The sequence below is a fragment of the Pipra filicauda genome, unplaced genomic scaffold, assembly GCF_003945595.2.
Source record: "Pipra filicauda isolate LSUMZ 115617 unplaced genomic scaffold, ASM394559v2 scaffold128_size5466820_pilon, whole genome shotgun sequence".
In the NCBI taxonomy this organism is placed as follows: Eukaryota; Metazoa; Chordata; class Aves; order Passeriformes; family Pipridae; genus Pipra; species Pipra filicauda.
Window position 1 is genome coordinate 272,061 of NW_024103751.1, and position 22,755 is coordinate 294,815.

At 49.0% G+C, this 22,755-nt stretch overlaps 1 protein-coding gene across 4 annotated transcripts in view; it reads left to right on the top strand.

The window, feature by feature from the left end:
• CTIF (cap binding complex dependent translation initiation factor) overlaps nt 1-19,418 on the top strand; it is a 150,506-nt gene extending 131,088 nt beyond the window's left edge. For all 4 annotated transcript variants that reach the window (XM_027724323.2, XM_027724322.2, XM_027724324.2 and 1 more), the window contains 2 exons: nt 13,328-13,381; nt 14,799-19,418. In XM_027724323.2, coding sequence (XP_027580124.1) covers nt 13,328-13,381; nt 14,799-15,014 — 270 coding nt within the window. In that variant the 3' untranslated portion in view covers nt 15,015-19,418. The remainder of the gene's footprint in view (nt 1-13,327; nt 13,382-14,798) is intronic.
• The last annotated feature ends 3,337 nt before the right edge of the window (nt 19,419-22,755 follow it).

Sequence of the window (22,755 nt, forward strand, 5' to 3'; positions counted from 1 at the left end):
AAATTTGCACTTAAAAATACATCTCTGTTCCTTAGCAGGACAGGTCTGTCCCTGTGGTGTTGTTTTGTCAGAGAAGATGACTTTCCTAGATGACCTTTAATAATAAGATCTTTAAGGTCCTTTCCAACCCAAGCCATTCTGTGATTCTGAGACTCTTAGCTTAGCTGACATGGGTGAGCCTGACTCTCCCAGCACTCCTGCCCCAAAATGGTTGATCTGTGACTGCTCACTCTGCAGTGCTCTGACCTGGACTCATGCTATTCCTCTTCCATGGCTCTTGCCACTGTTTTTTTATGCTGTCAGCTAATCCTGGTGCACAGGGCCAGCCCAGGGGAACAGGATCACCTATTTATCAGCAGTGATAGGTGCCAGGCTCCAAGATGGTTGCCAGAACCAAAACCAGGCTGTAGACACAACCAAGGAGGTGGTGGGCTCTTCCAGCTGCACCCAGTAGAGGACAGGGGCATCTGCACAGGCTGACCCTGCTGGGTGCTCCATGAGGGTGTGGAAAGTCCCTAATTGTGCAGAGTGCTCATCTCTTGGTGAGCTCCATGAACCACATGGCCTTTGTGCCAAGGGAGGAGGGGGTGTCACCATGGCCTGTAAGATTTGGACCTCCACATACCTTCAGACAGATTCACAAGGTGCAGTAGCACGCACCATGGGTATTTTCTCCTTCTGCTGATCATCATCTATGTCCCCATGTACAGTCTCAGCCCCTCATCCCTGACTCCTTCCCCCCTGGGCATCCCCCAGCAAACCCCTTCTGTGTTGCCCACAATCCTGCACAGCTCCCTCTGCCTTCATCCACCCATCCTTTGACCAGAAATCATTAGCAGAGGCAAGATAACATCACTCCCTCTGCCTGTCCTTTCAGCTCCTCTTGCTTTTTAGTTTCTCTTTTTTTTTTTTTCCTTTTTCCCTTTTCCTTTATAGCTCTGGCAGACTCAGCCAAAGGTCAGCGAGGGAGTGAGCAAGAGGAAGGGGAAAGTTGCCTGATGGCTGAGGCAGGAATGTCTCTTCCCTTCTGCCTGCAAAGCTTCCTCTCTCCAGCTCCTTTCCTCTCCCCCCGAATAAAAGTTCATTAACAGCATCATTAGCTGGGAGGGAGGGAATGAGGATGGCAGTGAGGACATCCGTTGGGTGAGGAGGAGCTGGGGACGTGACTGGGGCGTTGGGTGACAACACCAGTGCTATTTATTGAGTGATGTGGATCAGTTGGTTTTGTGGGCTGAAAAAGACCCCAAAAAATCAAAAGAGAAGTTCATTTGAAGTGAGGCTGGAGTGATAAATGCTGGGGTTTGCTAGTTAATGGAACCAATGCTCGTCTCTATACTTGGGGAAGCAGGCAGACCACTGTGTTTGATGTCAGACAGAGGAATGGGTGTCTGATGACAGCAAAAGAAATTTGGGTAGAGCTGCCACCTCACCCAGGCTGTGTTTTGGGAGCCTAGGGAGTGGCTGTGCCCCTTGATACCAGCATGGTCCACACCAAGCCCCCATCCCGGAGGGCTCTGCCACATCCTCCTCTGGACCTGAGGATCACTGGGGCCGACTGCTGGAAAACAGGGTCAGGGGAGAAGGAAGGGTCTGCTGCCACGTCCAACACCATGACTGCATCTCCTGAGAGCTCAATCCCCAAAGAAACAATAAGTTTAATTTCCAGAACTATTCTGAGGGTTTGGGGTGAGATCTGTACAGGTGGAGAGTGTCTTCACAACAACGCCTGGTGGGGTCAGCATTGGGATTTTAGGCAAAGAGATGGTTTACTAAGGGAGATAAAAGGTGGTCCATCCAAATGGTTTGATGGAGCACAGTGAATTTGAATGATGGTTTGGATCAAAACACAGTTTTATTCTTGGAACAGTGTGTATTTTAGGTTGAAGAAGGGAAATGAATCCCCAAGGTGAACCCAAAGATCAGAATTGGAGATAATCTGAGAAAGCAGGAGAGCCCTTTGCAGATGAGAACAAGAGGACTATTGCAGCCATCAAATCTGGGAAGCCTGTGAAAAGAATAACAAAGCAGAGATGTTAAAAAGAAATAAAAGAGCTTTCCTCCTATTCTTCCCTCAGAGCTTCGGGGAATCGAGGGTGAGCTGGAAAAGGGCATTGTTCCTGGGATAAAGGCTTTCCCTGGGAATGGCAGTGCTGCAGCCAGGGCACTGTGGACCTGGCCCTTGCCTGCTTCCCGACCTGGCTCGTCTCATTTAGGAGCAGTGGTGTTATCTTCCAGGATGATATTCCTTCATGGGTCTTTTATCTGTCTGAAGGAAAACAGATTTAGCAGTTCTGGGAAGTTGTCCTGGCTCCTGCACATGATGGTCTCAGCAAGAGGGAGTTCCACTGTCTCCTCCCAGCTCTCCTGTAGCCCTCTTTGCTCAGGCCTCACTTTACTTCAGAAAACCACTCTCAGTTTGTCCCTGTACATCTCATTCTGCCCTTCCAGGATGGTGAGGAGTGAACATGCTGACATCCTTGCCGCCCCAAAGCCTGTGCCCCATGTCCGAACCCTGAGGACCACATTCAGCCCTGCTCCAACACTTCTTCACATTGCATGTCCCCCAAAACCAACTAAAACCAGGAGAACAACCAAGGGACTTTGGTTCTTGCAGCCTGACCATATTTCTTCTTTACCATGGCCTTTGGCAGTGTCAGCAAAATGTAGAAAAGGGGTTAACGCAAGGGAGCAGCAAATGTCAGTGGAACCATCAGAGCCCTGTGCGTGGTGCAAGAAGTGCCCCGTGGCTACTGAAGATGTAGAGATGATAAATAATATTACTTGCCATCTATTGTTCACTGATTGTCACCACTTTTGCCTTCCCTAGCTCTTTACTAAGCAGAGTTGGAGCTGGCTGTTCTTCATCCAGCTCTGTGCTGCTGTGGCTGCGTGTGTGTCAGCGGGGTGGGCATGGGCCACCCCAGCTCAGTGACCTCCCTGATTCATCCCTCACTGCTGCTGGGGAGAAGGAGAATTAGCACTGGATCCTGAGAGACCCAGCCCAGTTCTTGGTGATTGCTGAAGTCTGCAGGGAAGAAGGGCTGGCAGCCAGTGTGGAGCCACGGCCACACTCTGTAGGAGCCGGGACAAATGAGTGGTGTTGGGAGGTTTGGCTCCTCTTGTGTCTCAGTCTCATCCTCAGTGGATGCTGATGGGACACTGACTCAGGAGGTGCCTCTGGGGCTGGGAGCTGCCACCTTCCTGCCAGCCCCCTGCCAGGGGCAGCCACTTCCAGCCAAGGTGGTTGGTGCTGAGTGCTGCTTTGGATGCATTTGTTTATTTTTATGACGCCATGTAGCAGCCACACCTGCCTTTACAGCCAGGTAACCTGAACAGTTGCCTATGGCAACAGAGCGAGGAGGTGGAAAAACTGGCTTGGGGGACTTAAGCTCAAGAAGATGCCAGGTGGCAATGCCACTATTGTCCCCTCAAGGCACCTTGCTGGCTGGTGTCCCACGGGCAGGCAACACGGGGTGGACTCTGCCTGCTCTCACCTCCCATAATAATCCTATCCCACCCCTTGCCCATGTCCCTGTGCTCTTGTCCTGCACTGGCCTAATTTATTGTTGAATGTTTAAGTTTCGTCTTGACACTTTCTTCCACCCCACTGAGGTCCCTCTGGATGGCAGCTCCTTGAGCACATTCGGGACATCCCCAAATCTCAAAATCCCCAACCCCTAAATCTCCAAACTTCACAAGATTGTGCTCCTCACCTCCTCCCTGCCATGGATAAGGATGCTAAATAGGGCAGGTCCCAGAATCATGCCTCAGTACTGCTCATCCCTGGCCCTCAGACAGAGTTGGGTTATAATCCAGTAGCTACAACCCTCTGAGCCCAACCATCTGGCCCAAATTTTTTCCCATCCTGTTGTCCACCCATGATGTCCTCGCTTGGATATAAGGGGATTGGATATCAGGGGTGACAGGAAGCAGCCCTGCTGTGGCACCATCCCACTCTCAGCCCCCCCAGGTGCATCGGACAGGGCTGTTGGGGCAAACAGGAGCAAACCCCAGGAAGCAGCTCATCAGAGAAAGACTAAGGAAGCTGCAGAACTCCTCTTGCGGGAGGCTGTGGCTGCAGGATCAATTCACAGAGATCCCTCCAGCTTGAGGGGGTTATTGCTGCTGGGGCTACATGGGTATGCAGGGGATATCCCCAAAAGATATCTTGGGTCAGTGACCTGACCCAAGACGGGCGCTTTTAGGGTCTTACTACCAACCCTGGGGACTGAGGGCAGCTCCCAGGAGCCGTGAAACAGCAGGGATCAGAGCCGGCAGGCTGGCAGCAGGCTGGACAGTTGCTTCTCTGCAGGAGTTGTCTCCTACCTCCAGTCTGGTTGGCAGAGACAGTCCCATTTCAGCATCGTTTAAAATCTTGGCACACTCCCATCGCTTCCCTGGCTGGGTACATGCTGCTAACTGAAAGCCTCGGGGTGGTGGTGCAGGGAGGATAAATACTCCCCGTCTAATTGCCTTCCCCCCACGTCTGAGTCTGCGGTGCAGCATGTAGACGGGTATCCACTCCCCTCCCTTCTCTTAGTGCCTGTTATCTCCCGAGGCCATGCTGTGTAATTTAGCAAAATATTCTAACACAGTAATTAACGTCTGAACTTCAAGAGGGCACTGCCTTTTCACTGTCTCCTTCAGAGGAAGAGAAAGGAAAACCTTCCTGGCTGCAGTCATGAGCGAGGAGGGTGGTGCTGTTTGGAAAAGAAAATTGTATCTTTTAACGTGGGTTGTGTTGGATTTTTTTAATCACTCTCACTTTTTAAAAAGCATCAGCCCTTTGAGTCGAAAAAAGGGTCTTTGATACTATAATGAGATGCTAGGATTTTTAACATTGATTTCCTAGTCAGAGAATGAAGCAGAATTTTTGCTTTATCAAGTGAGCAAAGACACCAAGGGGGCTGGATCTTGACCCCAGACCGCTATCCACCCAGGTAGCTCCACGAGGCCAGATCTGAAGAGAAAATAAGTCATTTATGGAGAAGGGGACTTATTTTCTCATAGAAGTGCCCTTCTGGTACCCCCCCCCCCAGTCTGATTCTGCCAAAATCAACTGTTCAGTCTCCAGTCCAGTGGGACTGGGACAAACTGGGAAGTGGTTTGTATGGGGAAAGAATGGAAGAGGGTGAGGGCTGTGGGCATGAGAGGGAAGGGATTTCAGAGAGGGGCAGGAAAAAAAGGAGACTAGGGGTCAGGAACACATGAAGGAAGAGGAGAGGAGAGCAGAGGAGAGCAACAAGTGGGGAAATATCTTGGGAATCCAGAAGATGAGGGTTGAAGATGTGGAAGAGCTTGGAGAAAAGTCTGGGATTTGGAGCAAGTGTAGCATGCTAATCTGTGGGTTGATGTGGACCTTCACAGCCATGACAGGAGGTAGAGTGCAGAAGCAGGGGTCTGCAAAGAGCAGAGATGGGTGACTGTCTGTAGAGCCATGCTCCAGGCTGGGCTGGATGTCCCTGTACCTCCACACCTGCCTTGCCATAAGTACATAAGTAAATAACCATGCTAAAAGCTCCCACAACCGTAGACCCCCATAGCTGTGCTGGCAAAAATGCTCCTGTGAATGCAGCTGATTTGGGGAAGCACCAAATTTCCTTTAACCCTGGTCATTTTGGTCAAAGGGCAGGGTTAAGGAGATCGGGTGTTGTTTGGGAGCAGATGAGGGAAGGCCAAACCAAGGAGGGCTGCCCAAGGCCTTCGAGCCCAGCTACCCTGTTGAGTATTTTATGTGCAGGAACATATTCTCGGAAAGCCACAGGACTTCTCTAGTCCCAGCATTAAAACCGTGGTGGCGTATTTCAAATAGGGGAGGGGAAATGCCACCCTTTTCTCTCTGGGACCCACGGAGAAGGCAGCGGAAGCAATTTGGGCAGATAAAGAAACGAAGCTAGATACCATCTCACAGGATGGTCCCTCCTCCTCGCGTGGCTTTGTTTTTCTCCCTCACCCTCCGTACCAGGCATTGTTAGTTCCCAAAAACCCTTTCAATGGGATGTAAACACAACTATTTGCGTCTGCCGCCATGCGCTCTCTCCCTCTGCAGAGCCAGGAAAGCGGAGAGCCTCCGGCCAGCCAGGGTGGAGCCCGCTGCAATCAAGCACGATGGTCTCGCCACTGTTTCTTTCCATGTTTTGTGTTTCCCCGGGACCCTTGGGATGAGATCACATCCTCCTCTCCCAGGGTTATTATGTCTTCGGCCGGGCAGGATGAAGCCGGTCGTCTGGGTGGCTCGAACTCCCCGTGCACCCAGACTGGGTGGCTCTGCTCGTCTGCCTCACTCACCTTCGGGTCCTGGAGGTCCACCTCCAGCCAGGGGATGTGTAACCACCAGGCTACTGTTGGATTGCAGTGTCTGGGTTGATGAGTGACCAGATTTTCTTCATCATTGTCTCCACTAATTGCCTCTTAATGGTTTCCATCTTCCCTGGAATCCCTTCTGCTGTTCCAGATCCGGGGAGAGAGAGTCATGTTTCATGGTTTCCCTTGTCTACAGTGGAAAGGAGTAGGAGGAGTTTCCCACGACTGGGTACAGGATTTTGTTCCTCTGGCCTTAATTCAATTTGCTGTTAAGTATCTCTGAGTTCCTCAGGAGCCTGACAAGGAGGATAACCAACATTTTGGTTTACTCGGTGCGATAAACAAACTAATCTCTTCTTACCCTCCACCCGGGGAGTCCTGGTTGTGTAATAGGAGAACAGAAGTCTCCTCCTCAGCTGAGAGGAGCACATCACTGTAAAAGGAGTTGGTGCCACCAAAACTGCTTTAAGTTGTCCAAAGTATGGTAGGGAAAGTACCTGTTATGGACACAGCTCTGAGGCAGCCATGCAGGCACAAGCAGCTCCAGCACAGAGGTCCTTCCCCCCTGTGCCACCTCATTTGGGGAGCTGCTTAGGGGATCAGCAGTGACCTCTTCCTAATGGAGCAGCAAGAGTTACTGTCAGTGTGTTCTCACCCAGGCTGAGACCACAACACCTCAATCAGGCAATTGGGAAGAAGGATCCCACCATGAGATGCATGGGCTGGTGGCACCTTGTGCATCATCCATAGGCTTGAAGACTTCCCAGATCCCCAGAGAGGCATGAGCAGAAGGGTGTATGGAGAGAAACACCATTGCTGGTGGAAGCAGCTGGACACAGACTGCCTCTCTCAGCTCAGCTGTGTTTTCAAATCCCAACAAGTCACGTTTTGGAGCACAGCAGAGCCTGTGCCTCATACAGGGACCAGCACAGACAGCTTCATAATGGAAAGATTTTATCCAAAACTTTGTATTAGGGCAACCTTAGCATCAAATGGATGAGCAGAGAAGATGTGACTTATGCCTGTGGACTTCTAAAGGTGCTCACTTGTTTCTTCTCTAGAAAAAGGTTCCATCTGGCTTCTCTTTCTCCTGGAGAGGGACTCGGTGCCCCTTTCAAGAGGGTGGCACTGGCACAGCTTTTTGATGGGCACAGGATCAGCTCAGCTGACCTTCTGATGTCTTGGGTCAAGGAGCTGATATTCTGATGGGAGCAAATTGTAGAAATCCTGAAGCTGGCCTGTTGGTGGAGTGTTTTGTAGCTGCTCATCCCCCACACCCATGTTTGTACTCTGTGTTTTCCTCAATCCTGGCTGTTTCCACCACCCCCTGCCTTGTGACAGTAAGAAAAGCAGAGCTGTAGCATTGCCTGTAGCTCGGAGAAGTGCGTGACTCTCCCCATGCAGAGCCATTTAGTCCCGTGGATCTTATCTCAGGCATCTTCCTTAAAGGCTTGCGACAGTAGGTCGATAAGGGGCCACTGGAAAAGCAGTAAATTGCTATTGATGTCTGTCTGCAGAGAACCCGTCAAGCACAGCAGAACTGGCTTTTGCTCCCAGGAGGACCCACCCAGCAGACTGTGGGGATTCCAGGAGGTTTTGGGGGCAGGAGTTCCCCAGCTGTGGTCCATTAGAGCACTAAGAGTGCCTGCAGAGCCGTGTTAGCAGCACAGCACACCCTGCACCTTAACCATGCTGCTGGTTATAGGGGATAATCATAGAACCGTAGAACTGTTTGGGCTGGAAGGAACTTTTAAAGCCCATTTCATTCCAAACCCCTGCAATGGGCAGGGACACTTTCTACTAGACCAGGTTGCTCCAAGCCCCATCCAGCCTGGACTCACACACTTCCAGGGATGGGGCAGCCACAGCTTCTTTGGGTAGCCTGTGCCAGGCTCACCCTCATTGTAATTTCTTCTATCTATCTAGTCCAAATCTCCCCTCTTTTGGTTTAAAATCATCACCCCTTGTCCTTTCATTATAGGCTGCACTAAAAGCTCTCTCCCCATCTTTCTTATAAGCCCTCTTAAAAGGGGGTCTCCACGATGATCCCAACCACAGAGCTGGAACAAATCCATCCTGTTGAGGACAAAGTCCATCACTGCCCTTAACCAAGGGCACTTCTGTTTAAAAGCAGGGCTGGGAAGCACCGTCTCTCCTGCGCTTCCAATGCAGTATGTCCGCTCTGCCTAACCTCCAAGTGGCACAAATAGCTGATTTTTTTTTTCCTTCCCAGCCAAAACGTGTCTCCGTTTTCACCCGTTTCCTCGTTTCACACCTGTGAGCTGGTTACTACCCCCGAGTGATGCGTTCGCAGCGCGCTGGTTGGTTCCCCTGTGGCCGTGGTCCACGCTCCCAGGGGGAATACTGGCAGGCACCTCCTTGTGACCTAGGTGCAGATGAAAAGCATTCCTGTGGGCAGGGACCGTGGAGTGGTTGGGAGGCTGGAGCTCCTTGCCCGGGGCTGTCTGGGTGTCCGTGCGTGTTGCCACCTGGACGGATGAACCCGGGATGCCCGTCGGGGGAGCCGGGGCGAGCGGCGCACGGGCTGTGGTCAGTCCAGCGTTCCCCGCGTCTCTCCCCGGCCTCTCCATGGCTCCCAGTGGGTATTTCCAAGGTTTCCATGCTCTCACACTGTAGTCATCGCCAAAGCATCAGAAAACACGGCGTTCTGAGGGGTAGTTAGTGGCAGGCGTCGCTTATGTGTCATTTTGCAAGCGATATCATACGCAGTAATTAGTGCTGTGCCATGCAGGAGAAGTATCATTGCAGCTGGAAAGGGTAATGTATGCGTTGGGCTGCTCCCACTCCATCTCCTGGGGGGGAATTGCTGAAGAACACAATTGAACCTGCGTGGTTTGCTGATAAGGGGTGGTGGGGCAGGTTCTCCTGTCCTCCTTGTGGTGTGGGCACCCCTGAGAACACAAGGTAAGCACTTCAGCTTCTCTGCAGCCCAGGTGATCTCAGAAAGCAGATAATAAACCCAAATATTTGGGGTGAGTCCCATCAGCTCAGCTCTCTGGTTTGCTCCTGGTGGTCTGCACCTCTTGCACATGCATCCATTGCTGTTCAGGAGGACCAAGCTGGTTCTGTCTGTGATGAGGCACAGCTGCAGTTTTGGGGTTTCTTTGGTCCTTCAACTACCACTGCATGCCCACCCCATGTGGCTTATGATACTTACCTCTGCAAAGATGTAAAGAGCAGGTTTTGAGTCCATGGAGGCCAGGGAAGGTGGGTCCCAGTAGCATGTCATGGAAACCAGTTGCACTCAAGAGCCACCCTGCAAGGCAACCCTGCAACTCCCCCACCACACATAGCACTTCTAGGAGAAGACCCTAAAATTTATTTATGGGTTGCTTATGCAAATATTTAGTACCCTAAGCCCACTGCACTGACCCTGCAGAAGACCTTGCCCGATGTTCATCTCTCAGCATGACCCAGAAATTCAGAAGGGAAGGCGCCCGATATCTTCCACCAGTCTGCAGAGCAGCCAGTCCAGCACCAGAAACAAAAGTGAGAAGCCTTTCGCAACCAAGGCTGGGTATTATATGACTGGCCGGGCAGATTCTGGCATGCAGCCTCTTCTCTTAGGAAATCAAGCAGACTCTTTGTCTGCTTTCCAGCAGGAACTGCTGCTTTCATTGCCCGGCTTCGCCCCGTACGGGGGAAACCGGCTGGAGAGCAAAGGGAAGTTTTTCTCTCAGACAGCCCCAGCCCCCGGGGGATGATTACAGGTTAAACCGAGAAGCATGTGAGTCTCAGCTCACCTGTCCTGTTGTCTGCCTCATGCTCCTTTTTCAAATCCCTCGTCCACGTTTGGTGGCCGGTTTGAACCACGTGGGAACCTGGTGGAGAGGGAAGGGATGGTGCCCGTGGTGGGAGTTGGGCTGTGGCATGCAGCAGGGAGGAGCAGCTATAAATGGTTAAATAAATAATAATTCCAGTGTGGGAGTGCTAATTTAATGGGTATAGCGTGTTTACCTTAAAATATTGTAAGTAAATATGAATTAGGTTGCGAACGATGGATGCAATTGGCTGGGTGGTCACACAAGTGCCGGTACTTCAGGGCTGTGATTTCCCTGGACCTCTCAAACCATTTGCACCATTTTTTTCTTGCAGCCCCCATCAGGGCTGACTCAGGGGTCAGAGAGCTTTGGGGAATGCTGTGCTCCTACGGAAGCAAGCTCCCAGGTGCTTTGGGGTGGCCTGGTGCTCACATGGGGCATCGTGGGTGGGGATGGAACACCCTTTGAGAAATACATGCAAGTCGTCATGGATGGGTGAAGAGGTTGATGGTGGCAATCCCATTCAGCATGGTCCTTCCAGTCAGCAAGCTTCATTGCCTGTGCCAGGCTTCCTCCTGCCCCATCATGCAGGGGTCAGTCAGCAGCAGATAGTTAGTGCCTGCACCCCAGCATGCTAGAAACATGATCAGGAACATGCAGAGAAACAGGGACACCTTTCTGATCCTCCACTCTTTGGTCCGTTGCACTCATGCAGGTGGCTGACAACCATCTGTGGCCATGGATTTGGACTCTCGTTCCCCAGAGCACCACCAGATCTGAGTGGTGGGCCCTGCTCTGCTGCACAGGGATGTGCCTGGGCTTGGTGGGCAGGTTGTGGGCCTCCCCAGCCTACATGTCCCAGGCAGGCTCACCTGTGGCGCTTGGGACTGGTATCTCTTGGTACCTGGGTGGAGCAGTGAAGTACATGGTGCCTTGGATGAATGAGGTGGGGCACACAGTGCCTGAATGGAGTGATTGAGCAATGGAGGACATCCTGGATGGACAAGGTGGTGTACATGGTGTCTCCATGGACAAGGTAGAGTAAGTGGTACCCTTATGGACGAGATGAAGCACATGCATTTTCCCTGTTCAGCCGAGTCACATCAGGTGAGGTCCAGGAGGGCAAGGATGAAGTTAGAGGGTGCCTGCCCAGGGCTAGGGGTAGGATATATTCTGTTTCATCATACGTAGGTAAGACTGTTGTTCCCTAGCCAAATGCTTGACAGTGACATATTCATCCTCACAAACACCTTTTGAGGTAGAGAAGTGTGTCCCAATCCTGCAGGTGGGAAGATGGGGCAAGGAAAACTCAAGTGAAGTTGCAGCTTTTCCACTGAGAGCAGGATCATTGAGGAGACCGCAACAGAGGATAGGCTGGAACTGGACCTTCTTAATCAACCCGAACTCCATTTTCATGCTTGAGTTTTCATATTATGTTCTTTACTAAAGAACAGCAAAAATAAGAAAAGTGAATATGTATTTTATTTGTGGCCCTACTTCATCCCACGCTCATGAGCTAAATACCCCAGGAGGGAATTTCTGGACTACTCCTCTTTATATTTTTCCCTAATTTATTTTTCTTTTTTTTTTTCCTTGATAGTGTTAGGTTTAAAATATTCTCATGGGTGGTTTTTTGTGAAGAATCTGTGAACTGTTTTTGAGAACTTATCTCAGAGCATGTGGCTTGGGCTTAACTAACAGTTTCCAACCAGCTCAGCAGAAAGATAAACTGGGGCGGGGGGAAAGGAGGGGAGAAAACACTGTTGCACGACTCGAAAACCCTGGCTGAACCTTTGGCTAATGTGAGATAAAACCAGTGGACAACATGCTCATGGAGATGCTGTAAACATCGTCTTCAAAGTGAGTGAACTGCTGTCTGCCGAGTACAGAAGAGGCTGAAGACAAAACTCTTGAGAGCAATAATAATTCCTTGCATTACCTCTTTTTTCCCCAGCTATTTTCCAGCCGTTGTGGAGCTGGTAAACAAACAGGCGTTTATTTGTAAAGGAAAGGAAACAAGGAAAAACAAGAGTGGGAAGGAGAGATGATAAGGCTGAGAATCACAATTTGTGATTTTAGCTAAAGGATGTGACTTTGGAGCACGTTCAGTTATGCCGAGCGACTTTTATAAGGGCAGTTTTAATCAGTTCAACTCCTTTTCTGAAGTCTGCCTTGCCCTAATGAATTTCTGAAACTAATAAAGCCAGTTTTCCCATTTTTTTCTCCTTTTTTCTCAGTGGTTAGTGCATGCACTCAGCTCCCCACTGCATGCAGGGATTAGCTTTGGGCCATCAGGTGTTGTTCATCCCAAAGTGATGAGATGGAAGTGGCCATGGCCTTGAGCGTTGCCAGTACTTGTCATAAAGATGAAAACAAAGAAAAATGTGTATTTTTGGTCCCATTTCAAGAGTCCTTGCTCAGGGTTTCAAGGTTTGTGGGGTGAGTCATGCTGAGGTCCCACACTTTGCTGCTGTCAGGTAGAGACATTGACTGTCACTGCATGACCTGAGTCTAAACCAAGTAGGATGAGCATCTTCCTGCACCATCCCATGCCATGCCCAGCAACATTTTGGGTCTTTCTTGAAAGTTGCTCTTGCTTGCGAGCTCATGACACAGAGTTCATGGAGAGCAGGGTTGGAGTTGGTGCACCTGAGACTCCCTAGTTTCATTGGCACCCCTTGCACCTGCACCACTGTATAATCAGCCTAGAAGGAGCCATGTTAATTAGGGTGTATTGGATGTAAAACTTTCCCATCAGGTAATTTTTAGGCTCTCCAAAGTGTCCCCATGGGGATGGGGAGGTTTGGTGGTGGGTGGCTGCCTCTTGGGCAGAGCCTTTCCCTCCCAAAGAGCTGCTCCCAGGTCTGTGCTGCTCCCAGGTCTGTACTGCTCCAGTGTTGTTGACTGATGGTTGCATTTAGTCACTGTGTGTGTGAAATGAGTGTGCTTTCTCGTTGCCTGCCATGGGGTAAAACAAAGCATTGTAACCTGAACAAAATTTATTATGAAAGTTGTTAATCTAAATTTTACCCTGTGTTTTGCCGCTGTTTACCTGAAAATTTTGTGTGGACAATCTCTTTTCTTCCCTCTTTTTGATTTCCTATTCTTTCCTCCTGGAACTGTCAAAAGCCAAGCTGCATGAAGAGAGATGCAAGGAAGGTCATAAGGAAGGAGGAGGAAGAAGAGGAAGAGGATGATGAGGTCATGGATTTCTCACTACTTCTCTCTTCTCTCTTTTGCAGTTGTTGCAATCTCAGGATGTGAAGGAAGATGCTGTGCTCTGCTGCTCCATGGAGGTAGGGAGGCACCTGCACATCTGCCCTAACCCTCATTGCTTTACCCCTTCTGTCCTTGGCCATGCATGTGTGACGTTTACAGACCCAAACAGCTGTGTTGCTTCTTTGAATTATGGAATGACAGAATGGTTTGGGTTGGAAGATATCTTTAAAGGTCATTTGGTCCAACACCCCTCTGCAAAGAGCAGGGACAACTTGCTCTAGCAGGTCCGTGTCCCTCCTGTGCTGAGGACTCCAGAGCTGGATTCAGGACTCTAGTTGGGGTGTCACAAAAACAGAGTAGGTAAAAGACATCGTGGTGAGATAAGAGGTGGCCCTTGAGACTCTGTCAGCGGACTCCTGGTACATGTAAATGGATTCAAGAAGTTTGTTAGCTGGGGTCCCATCACAAAACTATATCATCCTCCTTCCTTCAAATCTCACCCTCCATTAATTTTTTAAGCACAGAAACACCTGTATTGGAGCAAAAGCTGTCCTGTTGCTCATATGAGAGGTTTGCGCTGCTCAGCAGCAGTTTCTCAGAGAAATGCTGGTACAAATATAGCTGAGTTTCATTAGTTACTTTTTTGGGAAGTGATTGGCCCATGGGGATAGATGCTTTCCTTGCAGAGAGCAGTTGAAATTGCAGCCTGAATGGCTAAAATTCAGCTAAGCAACAGGCAGCCTAGGAGAAGGGTTTGACTTTTTAAGGTGAAGACCTTGGGGAGCTCTGCTTTGGGGAGCCTTCCATGCTGGGGGACTCACCACTGTCCACCCCAAGCTTGGACCTTCTCTGTGGAACCACCTAAGGCTTATGCTGCTCCATGGAGGCTCTTCAAGTAGTAATTGTTTCAGAAAAAGCCCTTGGCTGTGCTCAGCAAAGCTGCACAACAGGTATAAATGCAGATCTTGGTGGAGCAGGATTTGTTATGCACACAGGAGTGTTCTGCTTATTCCAGCTAATGACTGGGAGTCACTGGGAGCTGTGAATCAGCGAGTAAATGAAGGGCCAGGTAGAAGGCAGGAATACCACATCACAGCCTGCACTTTGTTTTGACAATAGCGTGATTTTTAGGTGGGATTTTTTTTCTTCTTCTTTTTTTTTTTTTCAAAAGAGATCCAGCGTTGCCGCCTTTGAAGTCAGTGGGAGCTGAACCATACGCTCCTCCTGCAGCCCGGCGCTGATGCTTTTGAAAACCTCGCCCTTCGTGCTCAGCTCTTGGAGCCTGCTGCTGCTGGGTGGTTTTGGTTTTCAGAAGCCACGACGCCTTTAACCTTGCCTGCACCACGCAGGGGAGAGCTGGAGGGACGGGAGGTGTCTGTAAAAGGCAGTGGGGTGTTTTAATATTGATAGAGGGATAGAATCACAGGCTGTCTCAAGTTGGAAGGGACTCGCAGGGATCAATAATCCACGACTGACCCCTTCTTCTCCCAACAGCTGCAGAGCACTGGCCGGCTGCTGGAGGAGCAGCTGCCCGAGATGATGACGGAGCTGTTGGCGATTGCACGCGACAAGATGCTGTGCCCCTCCGAGTCCATGCTGACGAGGTCCCTGCTGCTGGAGGTCATCGAGCTGCACGCCAACAACTGGAACCCCCTGACACCCACTATCACGCAGTACTACAACAAGACCATCCAAAAACTGACAGCTTGAGGGGCAGGGCGAGGTGGGGTGGGAAGGGACGAGGAGAAGACACGCGCCTCGATGGGATCCGGCAAGAGCTTTTCCGATTTAAACCCCCCCAGCAGACCAAACCCCAGCATGCTCGAGAATATGTTCGTGGGGTGGGGAGGGAGAAGCATGTTTCTTTTTCAGCCGCGCCGCCAAGTGCCACCCCTCCTCCCCGCCGTGGTTTTGTTTTAGGGGTTTCTTTTCTGAACTCATTGCTCAAGCAGCAGCAGCGCATCCCGCCGGGTTATTGTTTGGCTTTCGAAAGAAGACACAGAATTTGGAAAAGGAAAAAAAAAAAAATATAATCCAAGTGGAGGCTAGCATTGTTTTCACGCCGTCCTCCTGCCTTGCCCTGGCCAACTGGCGGGAGACAGCAAGCAGCAGATGTCTCGGGAGGACAAAGCCAGACACACACTACACCAGACGCTCATAATTGATGGCTTTTGTCGAGCGGGGCTTGCGTTAGGTTCCCCCCCTCCTTCTCTTGTTTTCGACTTTCTGTGTGTCCCCCCACCTACCCGCCACCCCTTCGAGAGCAGATCGGAGAGCGGGACGACTTTCTTATTTGCACTGGCTTTTCTTTTTCTCGAGCATTTGTAATTTCTTCTTATTCTATTGTATCGTCGAACGGACAATTGCGAGCAGCTCGGAGGCGCGTAGAGCAATGCCTTCCCACAAGCTGGCTGATGGTTTATGTGAAGATGCTGAAGCAGAAGGAGTGTTTTAAATGAGTCCAAAAGCCACTGCAGAAGTTACATAGCCACTGTCATCTTGCCAGTAACCTCTTTGGTGGATTGAGAAATGTGTTCTCTGAGCTGGGGGCTCTAAAAAAAGGGGATTCTGCGGCTCTTGCTGTTCAAGTTGCCGTTATTCCTCAGCCACTATAACCCTTTTTTTTTTTGTAATACTTTTTTTTTGTTTCCATTGAAGGAGTGCTTTATTGTAATTACTGTCACGGTTGTAATTATGCATTTAAATCCAGGCCTGTTATAGTTGGGCCTAATAATGTACAGGACGAGGGAGAAATGAAGGTTTGATGTTCTTCTTTGGAGACTGGTCAAAGAGAAGACAAACAATGTATGGCAAAACAAAAGAGTGAAAAAAGAAGACGAGAAAAATAGATAAAGCCAAAAATAGAGGTTTTGAGCCTGGCTTCTAACTAGCTGAATATGCTATCCAGTGTTTCTAGGTGTGCAGTGTGCAGGAGAAGCTGTGTCCCGTGGTCGGTGTAAGTGGCACCATGTCATTGAGGGATGGGTGACTGATTTTCAGAGAGGCAGACTTTTCTTGGGCATCCCCAGGTTGCTCCAGGATCCCCTCGTTGCTCCGTGCTGGAGCATCCCAAGGGAGAGGGTGGCTGCAGGGGACGATGTTGAGATGCCACCTGGGTGAGGAAATGCCCAGAGGGTGAGGAGGCTGGTCCGGAGGAACACCACGCCGTTGCATCGCTCCCCAAACTGTGAAGAAGATTTGATCATCTCCTTATTTGTTCATCTGTCAACACTTTGACTTACTAAATCCCTCCAGGTGCTTATTTTAGTGAAGCCTAATGAGGGTGCAAGCTGCCCCGTCCCATCTGTACAGCAGATGAGGAGCCAAGGAAGGCACGATGCCGGCAGCCCATCCTGTTTTTTCCCATTATTCAATTTACTTTCCTTTACTGTGATAAGAGAATTCATGCTGCGATGACGGCGCACTTGGACCCCGGACCAGGCAGGCTGGGTCTGAACACAGCAGCTCAAACCCATTTTTCCGAGGAAGATGTTGAATTTCTGGTGGCTTGTAGAGAAGACAGATTTCACCCGACCTCTTTGGATGTGCAGTATGTTCTTGGGTGCCTTATGAATGTGTTGGTCTGTACGTGATGGGGAGGAAGCTTTTGCTGCAAAATTTAAAGGGCAGAAGTTTTCAGCAGAAAATGCATTGCAAGAGGTGGGAGTCATGATGATGGAGTTCAAAATTATTTGGATTCTCATGTGATTGTCTGCTGTGCTTATTCCGCACATGGAGCAAGAGGAGAAAGGTGAAAACAGGAGCTTCAGTTTTCCTGTCTGCTCAGAAAGCAGCAAAATGATTTCTGAGTGCACCGGAAGTGTCTGGAAAAATGAATTTTTACTTCGTGGATTTGAGCCCAGGAACTTTGCATGGTGACAACACCTTGCGTTGGGTCAGCTTCATTAGTAGCAATGGGGTTTGAGAGTATTAATGAGCAGATGAACTTCATTAAGGCAGCAAAGCCCATCAGTATTACAAGGCTCAGGGTTGTGCCCATTGCTCTTTGTTTTTTCCTGCTCCCTGAGTTCTCAGGGAGTGGAGTAGAAGGGGATATAACACCCATCGCAGTGCGCTCAGGCACAGCATCAGTCTTCTGGGAGAAGACCTGAAAACCAGTTTTGTCTTCATTTTTTTTTTATTTTTTACAGAGCAGAAAAGTCCTATAACAGGGACGCAGCCTGATGGGTCGGGGTGCTAGGGATCCTGCCAGCAGCGATCCAGACCACCACTCCGGCCCCTGCATCTTCTCACATCCCCCAGAATTTTTTCTTGGGATGTAGTGAAAGGAAAAAAAAAAAAAAAAAAAAAAAAAAAAGAAAAAGAAAAATCCAGAGACTTGGGGATTTTGTTTCTAAAAACTTGAATTTTCATCAGTGCATCAGGAGGCATTCAGAGTCAAAGTGTAAGCCACAAGGCAGTATTTCTGCTAAAGCGTTTCCCTACCCCTGCCTGCTGTGAGGGTTTATTCAATTTTCCCATTGCAGGGCAATCCTGCAACCCCCACTGGCCAGGCTTGGCCCATGGCTTTCCCTTCCAACACTGGGATTTTTCCCAACGAAGAACTTTTATGTGGAGTCTGTTTGGTTTTGGTGTCTTGCCATTTATCTCTGCTATTAACATGGGTTCGTCCAGCCATTAACTGCTTTGGTACATCAGTCACTCTGTTGGTATCCGAGAATAAAAGTGTTGACCAAAAATGTTTTTTTTTTCCCCAAAATTACATGCTGCCAATAGTATCTTTCTGAAGGCCATCTGTAGGAAGCCGGCAGGCACATGGCATCATGCACCAGGGTACCGTTTTGGGAGAAGAGGCACCACGAGGACATTTGATGAGGAGCAACGCTGGGGAAATTTTGGGATGCCTGGTGAGCACCTGGGGATCCTAGAGTGTTTTCTTCTCTTTTTTTTTCTCCCTTATTTGTCTTTGTGTAGAAACGATCGCCAAAGAGCGTAATTCTCTCCAATGTGTATTTTTAGGTGCAAAGCCACCAGCTACATCTCCCCAGACTAGCCAGATTCCATCTTTGCTGCTCATTAAAAATCATCTGTGTGGGGTTTTGCTACGTTGTCGCCATGTGGCTACATCAGCAAAGGGGGAAAATAACCTCTTTGGGCCAAATATGTGTGGGGCCAAACCTCGGGCTGGTGCAAGAGCGAGGGGCTGAAGCCTCTGCGAGGAGTGATGCTCCACACCGTGGCCATGCCCCTTTCCCTCGGATGCTGGGCAGGTTTTCTGACTCCCTGCCAGATTCCCCAGCATCTAATTCACCTCATTCCTGGTGAAATTCTTTCCCAAACTGACGGTTTTTGCTACCCACAAAGTGACTTGCTTGGTTTCCCCATGAGGGATTTCACACCCTTGTTTGGAGAAGTCTCATGTACAGGAAGGTGAAACAGAAGTGGGGGAAAAGGAAGGAAAAGTAAGTGATTTACTTGGTTCCCCCCTTCCCTTGAAGGAGATTAATTAGTATCTATTCTTAGCATGATTGATGGCTTTGAAAGAAAACTTGTCAGAATAACTTATGATTTATTTTCATGCTTATTTTTATAACATCCCTCACTTGGAAATCACTCAAAATCTTAAATATGATTTTTTTATTTTTTTTTTTTTTGATTTCCCTGCTGGGTACTTTATGGCTTTACACTAATTTTACTCTTCTTGGCGTTAGCTATTAGACAGTCACAGTGATATTTTCAGTATTCTTTCAGGAGAAATTATACTAAGGGTTGCAAAGTCCACTGTCAATAGCCAGGGGAGCTGTGGTGTCCTGCAGAACACAGAGTTAACGCTAGCAATTTTTTTTTTTTAATGTATTTATTTGCATTTGAAAAAGCAACATTTTTAATTTAATCATATTTGTTAAACTAAGCGCTTTAAGAAAAAAAAATTTAAAAAAAAAAATTAAAAAAAAGCAAAAAGGTTTTGGGGAGAATAAAGACTAGATATTCATACTAGAGAAATCACAAACTCATCATTGTCAGCATTTCAGAGACTGTTAAAACAAGGGAGCTAATAACTCTTTGTGGCAATTCAGTCTTTGTTTATAGAACATCCAGACCCACTGTATGCTATAAAATGCATCATCTGAGTAATAAATGTTTTAAGCTTGACATTTCCCCATCTCTTTGTGGGTACACGCTATCGCTTCTGCTGGTCTGGGAGGGAACGTCCTTTTGTTCAGGATGGAGGAAAAGGAATATGGAGGGGGGAGGGGAGAGAAGATTATCCCTCATGGTGTCTGCTTGGAAATACAGCTTGGAAGTGCTCTGTGGGGATGGCTCAGCCTGTGTTCCTGATGCTGGGTCACATCCTGCTGCACCTCTGGGTGGAGTTGGTCCCTCTTGCTCCTCATCACTTCTCACGGGGTTGAGGATGAAGCCCATGGGAGCAGTGCAAAGGGCTCAGAGGTCCATGGGTGATGGATTGGGCCACTCTCCTGTCTCTGCCTCCACATCTGCCTGTTCCCATCTGTTTGTGCCGTACCTCAGCTGAGCCTGCAGGTCTGTTAGAGGACCCCCTCAATTTATCACATCAGTTTTACCCAATGCTATAGCAATGAGGGCTTGCAAGCCACTGCTGCCTGTTAGAAAACAATCTTTTAGAAAGTTTTTATTCAGAGGTCTCCTCTGGAAAACCCTTCTCTAGCCCATGCCAGTTAATTATTGGCTAACTGAAGTGCATGTATGTGAAACTGAAGTGCAAGTGTATGAAACTTGTCCTGGCCTGAGGATGGGAGAAAGAGGGGAAAAAGTGGTGGAAGGTGAAACAAGGGGTGACAACACCAGGATCCTGCAGGGAAATTCTGTTCCTCCCCAGCACTCTAAATCCCCATGTTGTCTCTTCATTTTCCTTATGCCAGAGCATCTTCTCATTCAAATAATGGGCTCTCGGGACACAACTAAGCATCTCAGATGTCCAAACTCCCCTGGGGGCCAGCCCCTCCCAGATCCAATATGTTTGCTCCAGAGAGCAGGGCTTTGGGGAAAATTCCTATCATTAGCCAACGTGTCTTGACTTCAGCATGGTGCCCATTCACTGGAAACCTCACCTACTCCCACCCCTTTAAGGAATACTGGGCTTGAAACTGAGCCTCAGAAAGTTGAATGTGGGATCATTCGGGATTTAGATGGGATATTGGGAAGAACTTCTTGGCTGTGAGTGTGGTGAGGCCATGGCACAGGTTGCCCAGAGAAGCTGTGGTTGCCCTGTCCCTGGAAGTGTCCAAGGCCAGGTTGGACGGGGCTTGGAGCAACCTGGGCTGGTGGAAGGTGTCCCTGCCCATGCCAGGGGGTGGAACTGGGTGAGCTTTGAGGTCCCTTCCAACCCCAACCATTCTATGACTCTATGACCTACCATAAATGACCATGTGCCACCCTTTCCAAGGAGTCATCCCTAAACATCCCTATCATGAGCCCCCACCTACAGCCAGACCCTACAGCTCCAGGTTTTGCAGGAGCTGGAGTTTGACCTGTTCCACAAAATCAGGGTTTTGAGCATCTGGACCAGGTTTGGGAAGAGTTTATCAGCAATGGAGTTGGGCTGGGAGCAGTGAAGCCAAGAGCAGAGATGATCCCTGGGCCCCTGGGACCACCAAGACACATTAAATGAGAAAATAACCTGCAGTAACAGAAAATTTGGAGCAGATGGATGGGCATCCATACAGAGCTGAAGCTTTCAAGATGCAGGAATATTTCTGTGAATTCCTCATGACTGCCAAAATCCCAGACAGCAGCAAATAAAGAAACCCTATGGATCACAGTAAGTTTCTTTGGCTTTCCTAAAACATGGCAAACCTACAAATAGCTGAGATGCAGGATGTTCTCTTCTTCCAGCAGCTCCAGTCCTGTACTGGATATTAAGGGGAGTTTTTAAATGCTTGTTCTGGTGGCAAAATGGGTAACAAAGATAAGTAAGCTTAATGTAACAGCACTGCTGCTGTGTTTGCCAGATGAACTGTAGCTTCAATGATTATTGCTTGGGATCCAAGAAAAACATTGATAGTAAAACAATAATGCACACTACAAGAATATAGGGCCTCTTCCTTTTGAGTCCAACGCTGAGATCCTTAGCTATGAAACTGGAGACTTGTGTGGCTACATAAATATGACTACTGAGCTTAGCTTGATGTCTGTTCTACTCCTCAGGACTTCTCTGAATTCCTAGGGACAGATTTCTGCAAAAAATATCACGTACTTAGATATTTGGGCTATATTTTATTGATTTAAACACTTACAGGATGCCTACACTGCCTATACCTCTTGGAGAGTCCTGTGGTTATCCTTTCTGTCGCAGATTAGCGTGAGGTCTTGAGGACAGATGGTCCCAGAAATGGAGCCTTTATAGGGAGGTGGTTTGGCTTTCCCCTCTGTGCCAAGGCACTGCTCCCTTTGGAGCTGCAGCCTCTGAAGGGGGTAAAGTGGTGTTGCAAAGGACAAAGCCTTGGTGGATGGGATGCTGAGCTGATGCCTTATTCCGTACCAGATCAAAGCCATTTCCCACCAGTCATGGCCGTGCCACAGAGTTAATGGGAAAAAATACTAACTCCCTCTCAAGAGAAATACTGAGATTTCAGAATTCCATTCTGTCCTAAATCATCCCAGTTTTTTCACCAAACAAAGCGTTTTGTTTCGATGTATGTTATGTTGCTGTAGCAATAACATTTAAACAAATTGTTTGGATTTTATTAGCTCAGACCTTCTCAATAACTTCCCATAGAGCTTTCCCGTCAGAAGTTTCCACTTTGGGGAAAGTGATGCCAGGAGATGGCAAAGGTCTGATGGGAGAAATCACCTCTACCATGCGCTGCATGGTCCTGGCCTGGCTTCAGCCTCGGCTCCTCTTCCTCCAGCCCTGCCAGAGGGAAATGCATCAGCATTTCTGGCCCCACACATATCATTCTTGATGTCCAAATACATGATATGTGGCCTCCTGTGAAGCCAAGACTTCAAGTTGAACATCAGGAGGAATTTCTCCCTGGGAAGGCTGGTCAGGCATTGGAAGGAGCTGCCCAGGGAGGTGGTGGAGTCCCCATCCCTGGAGGTGTCCAAGGAACAACTGGATGTGGCACTCAGTGGTCTGGGCTGGGAGACAAGGTGGGCATCGGACACAGGTTGGACTTCATGGTCTTGGGGGGCTTTTCCAACTTAAATGATTCTGTAATTCTGTGCAGTTGTGGGGTGGGGCAGACAGACCCTGCTGATGCTGCTGGTGACCCCATGTCAGTCATCAGTGACAGAGCTGTGAGAAGAAACCAGGTCTTGGGGCAGATCCCTGCCTTTGCAACTGGTGGAGGTGTGGTGGATACAGTTGTCCAAGGAACTGGGCTGCCGTGAGGGTCTGCATGAGTGTGAGAGGTTATAGAATCATGGAATCCCAGATGGGATTTGGGTTGGAAGGGACCTTAAAGATCATCTACTTCCATCCGCCTGCCATGGGCAGGTCAATAAA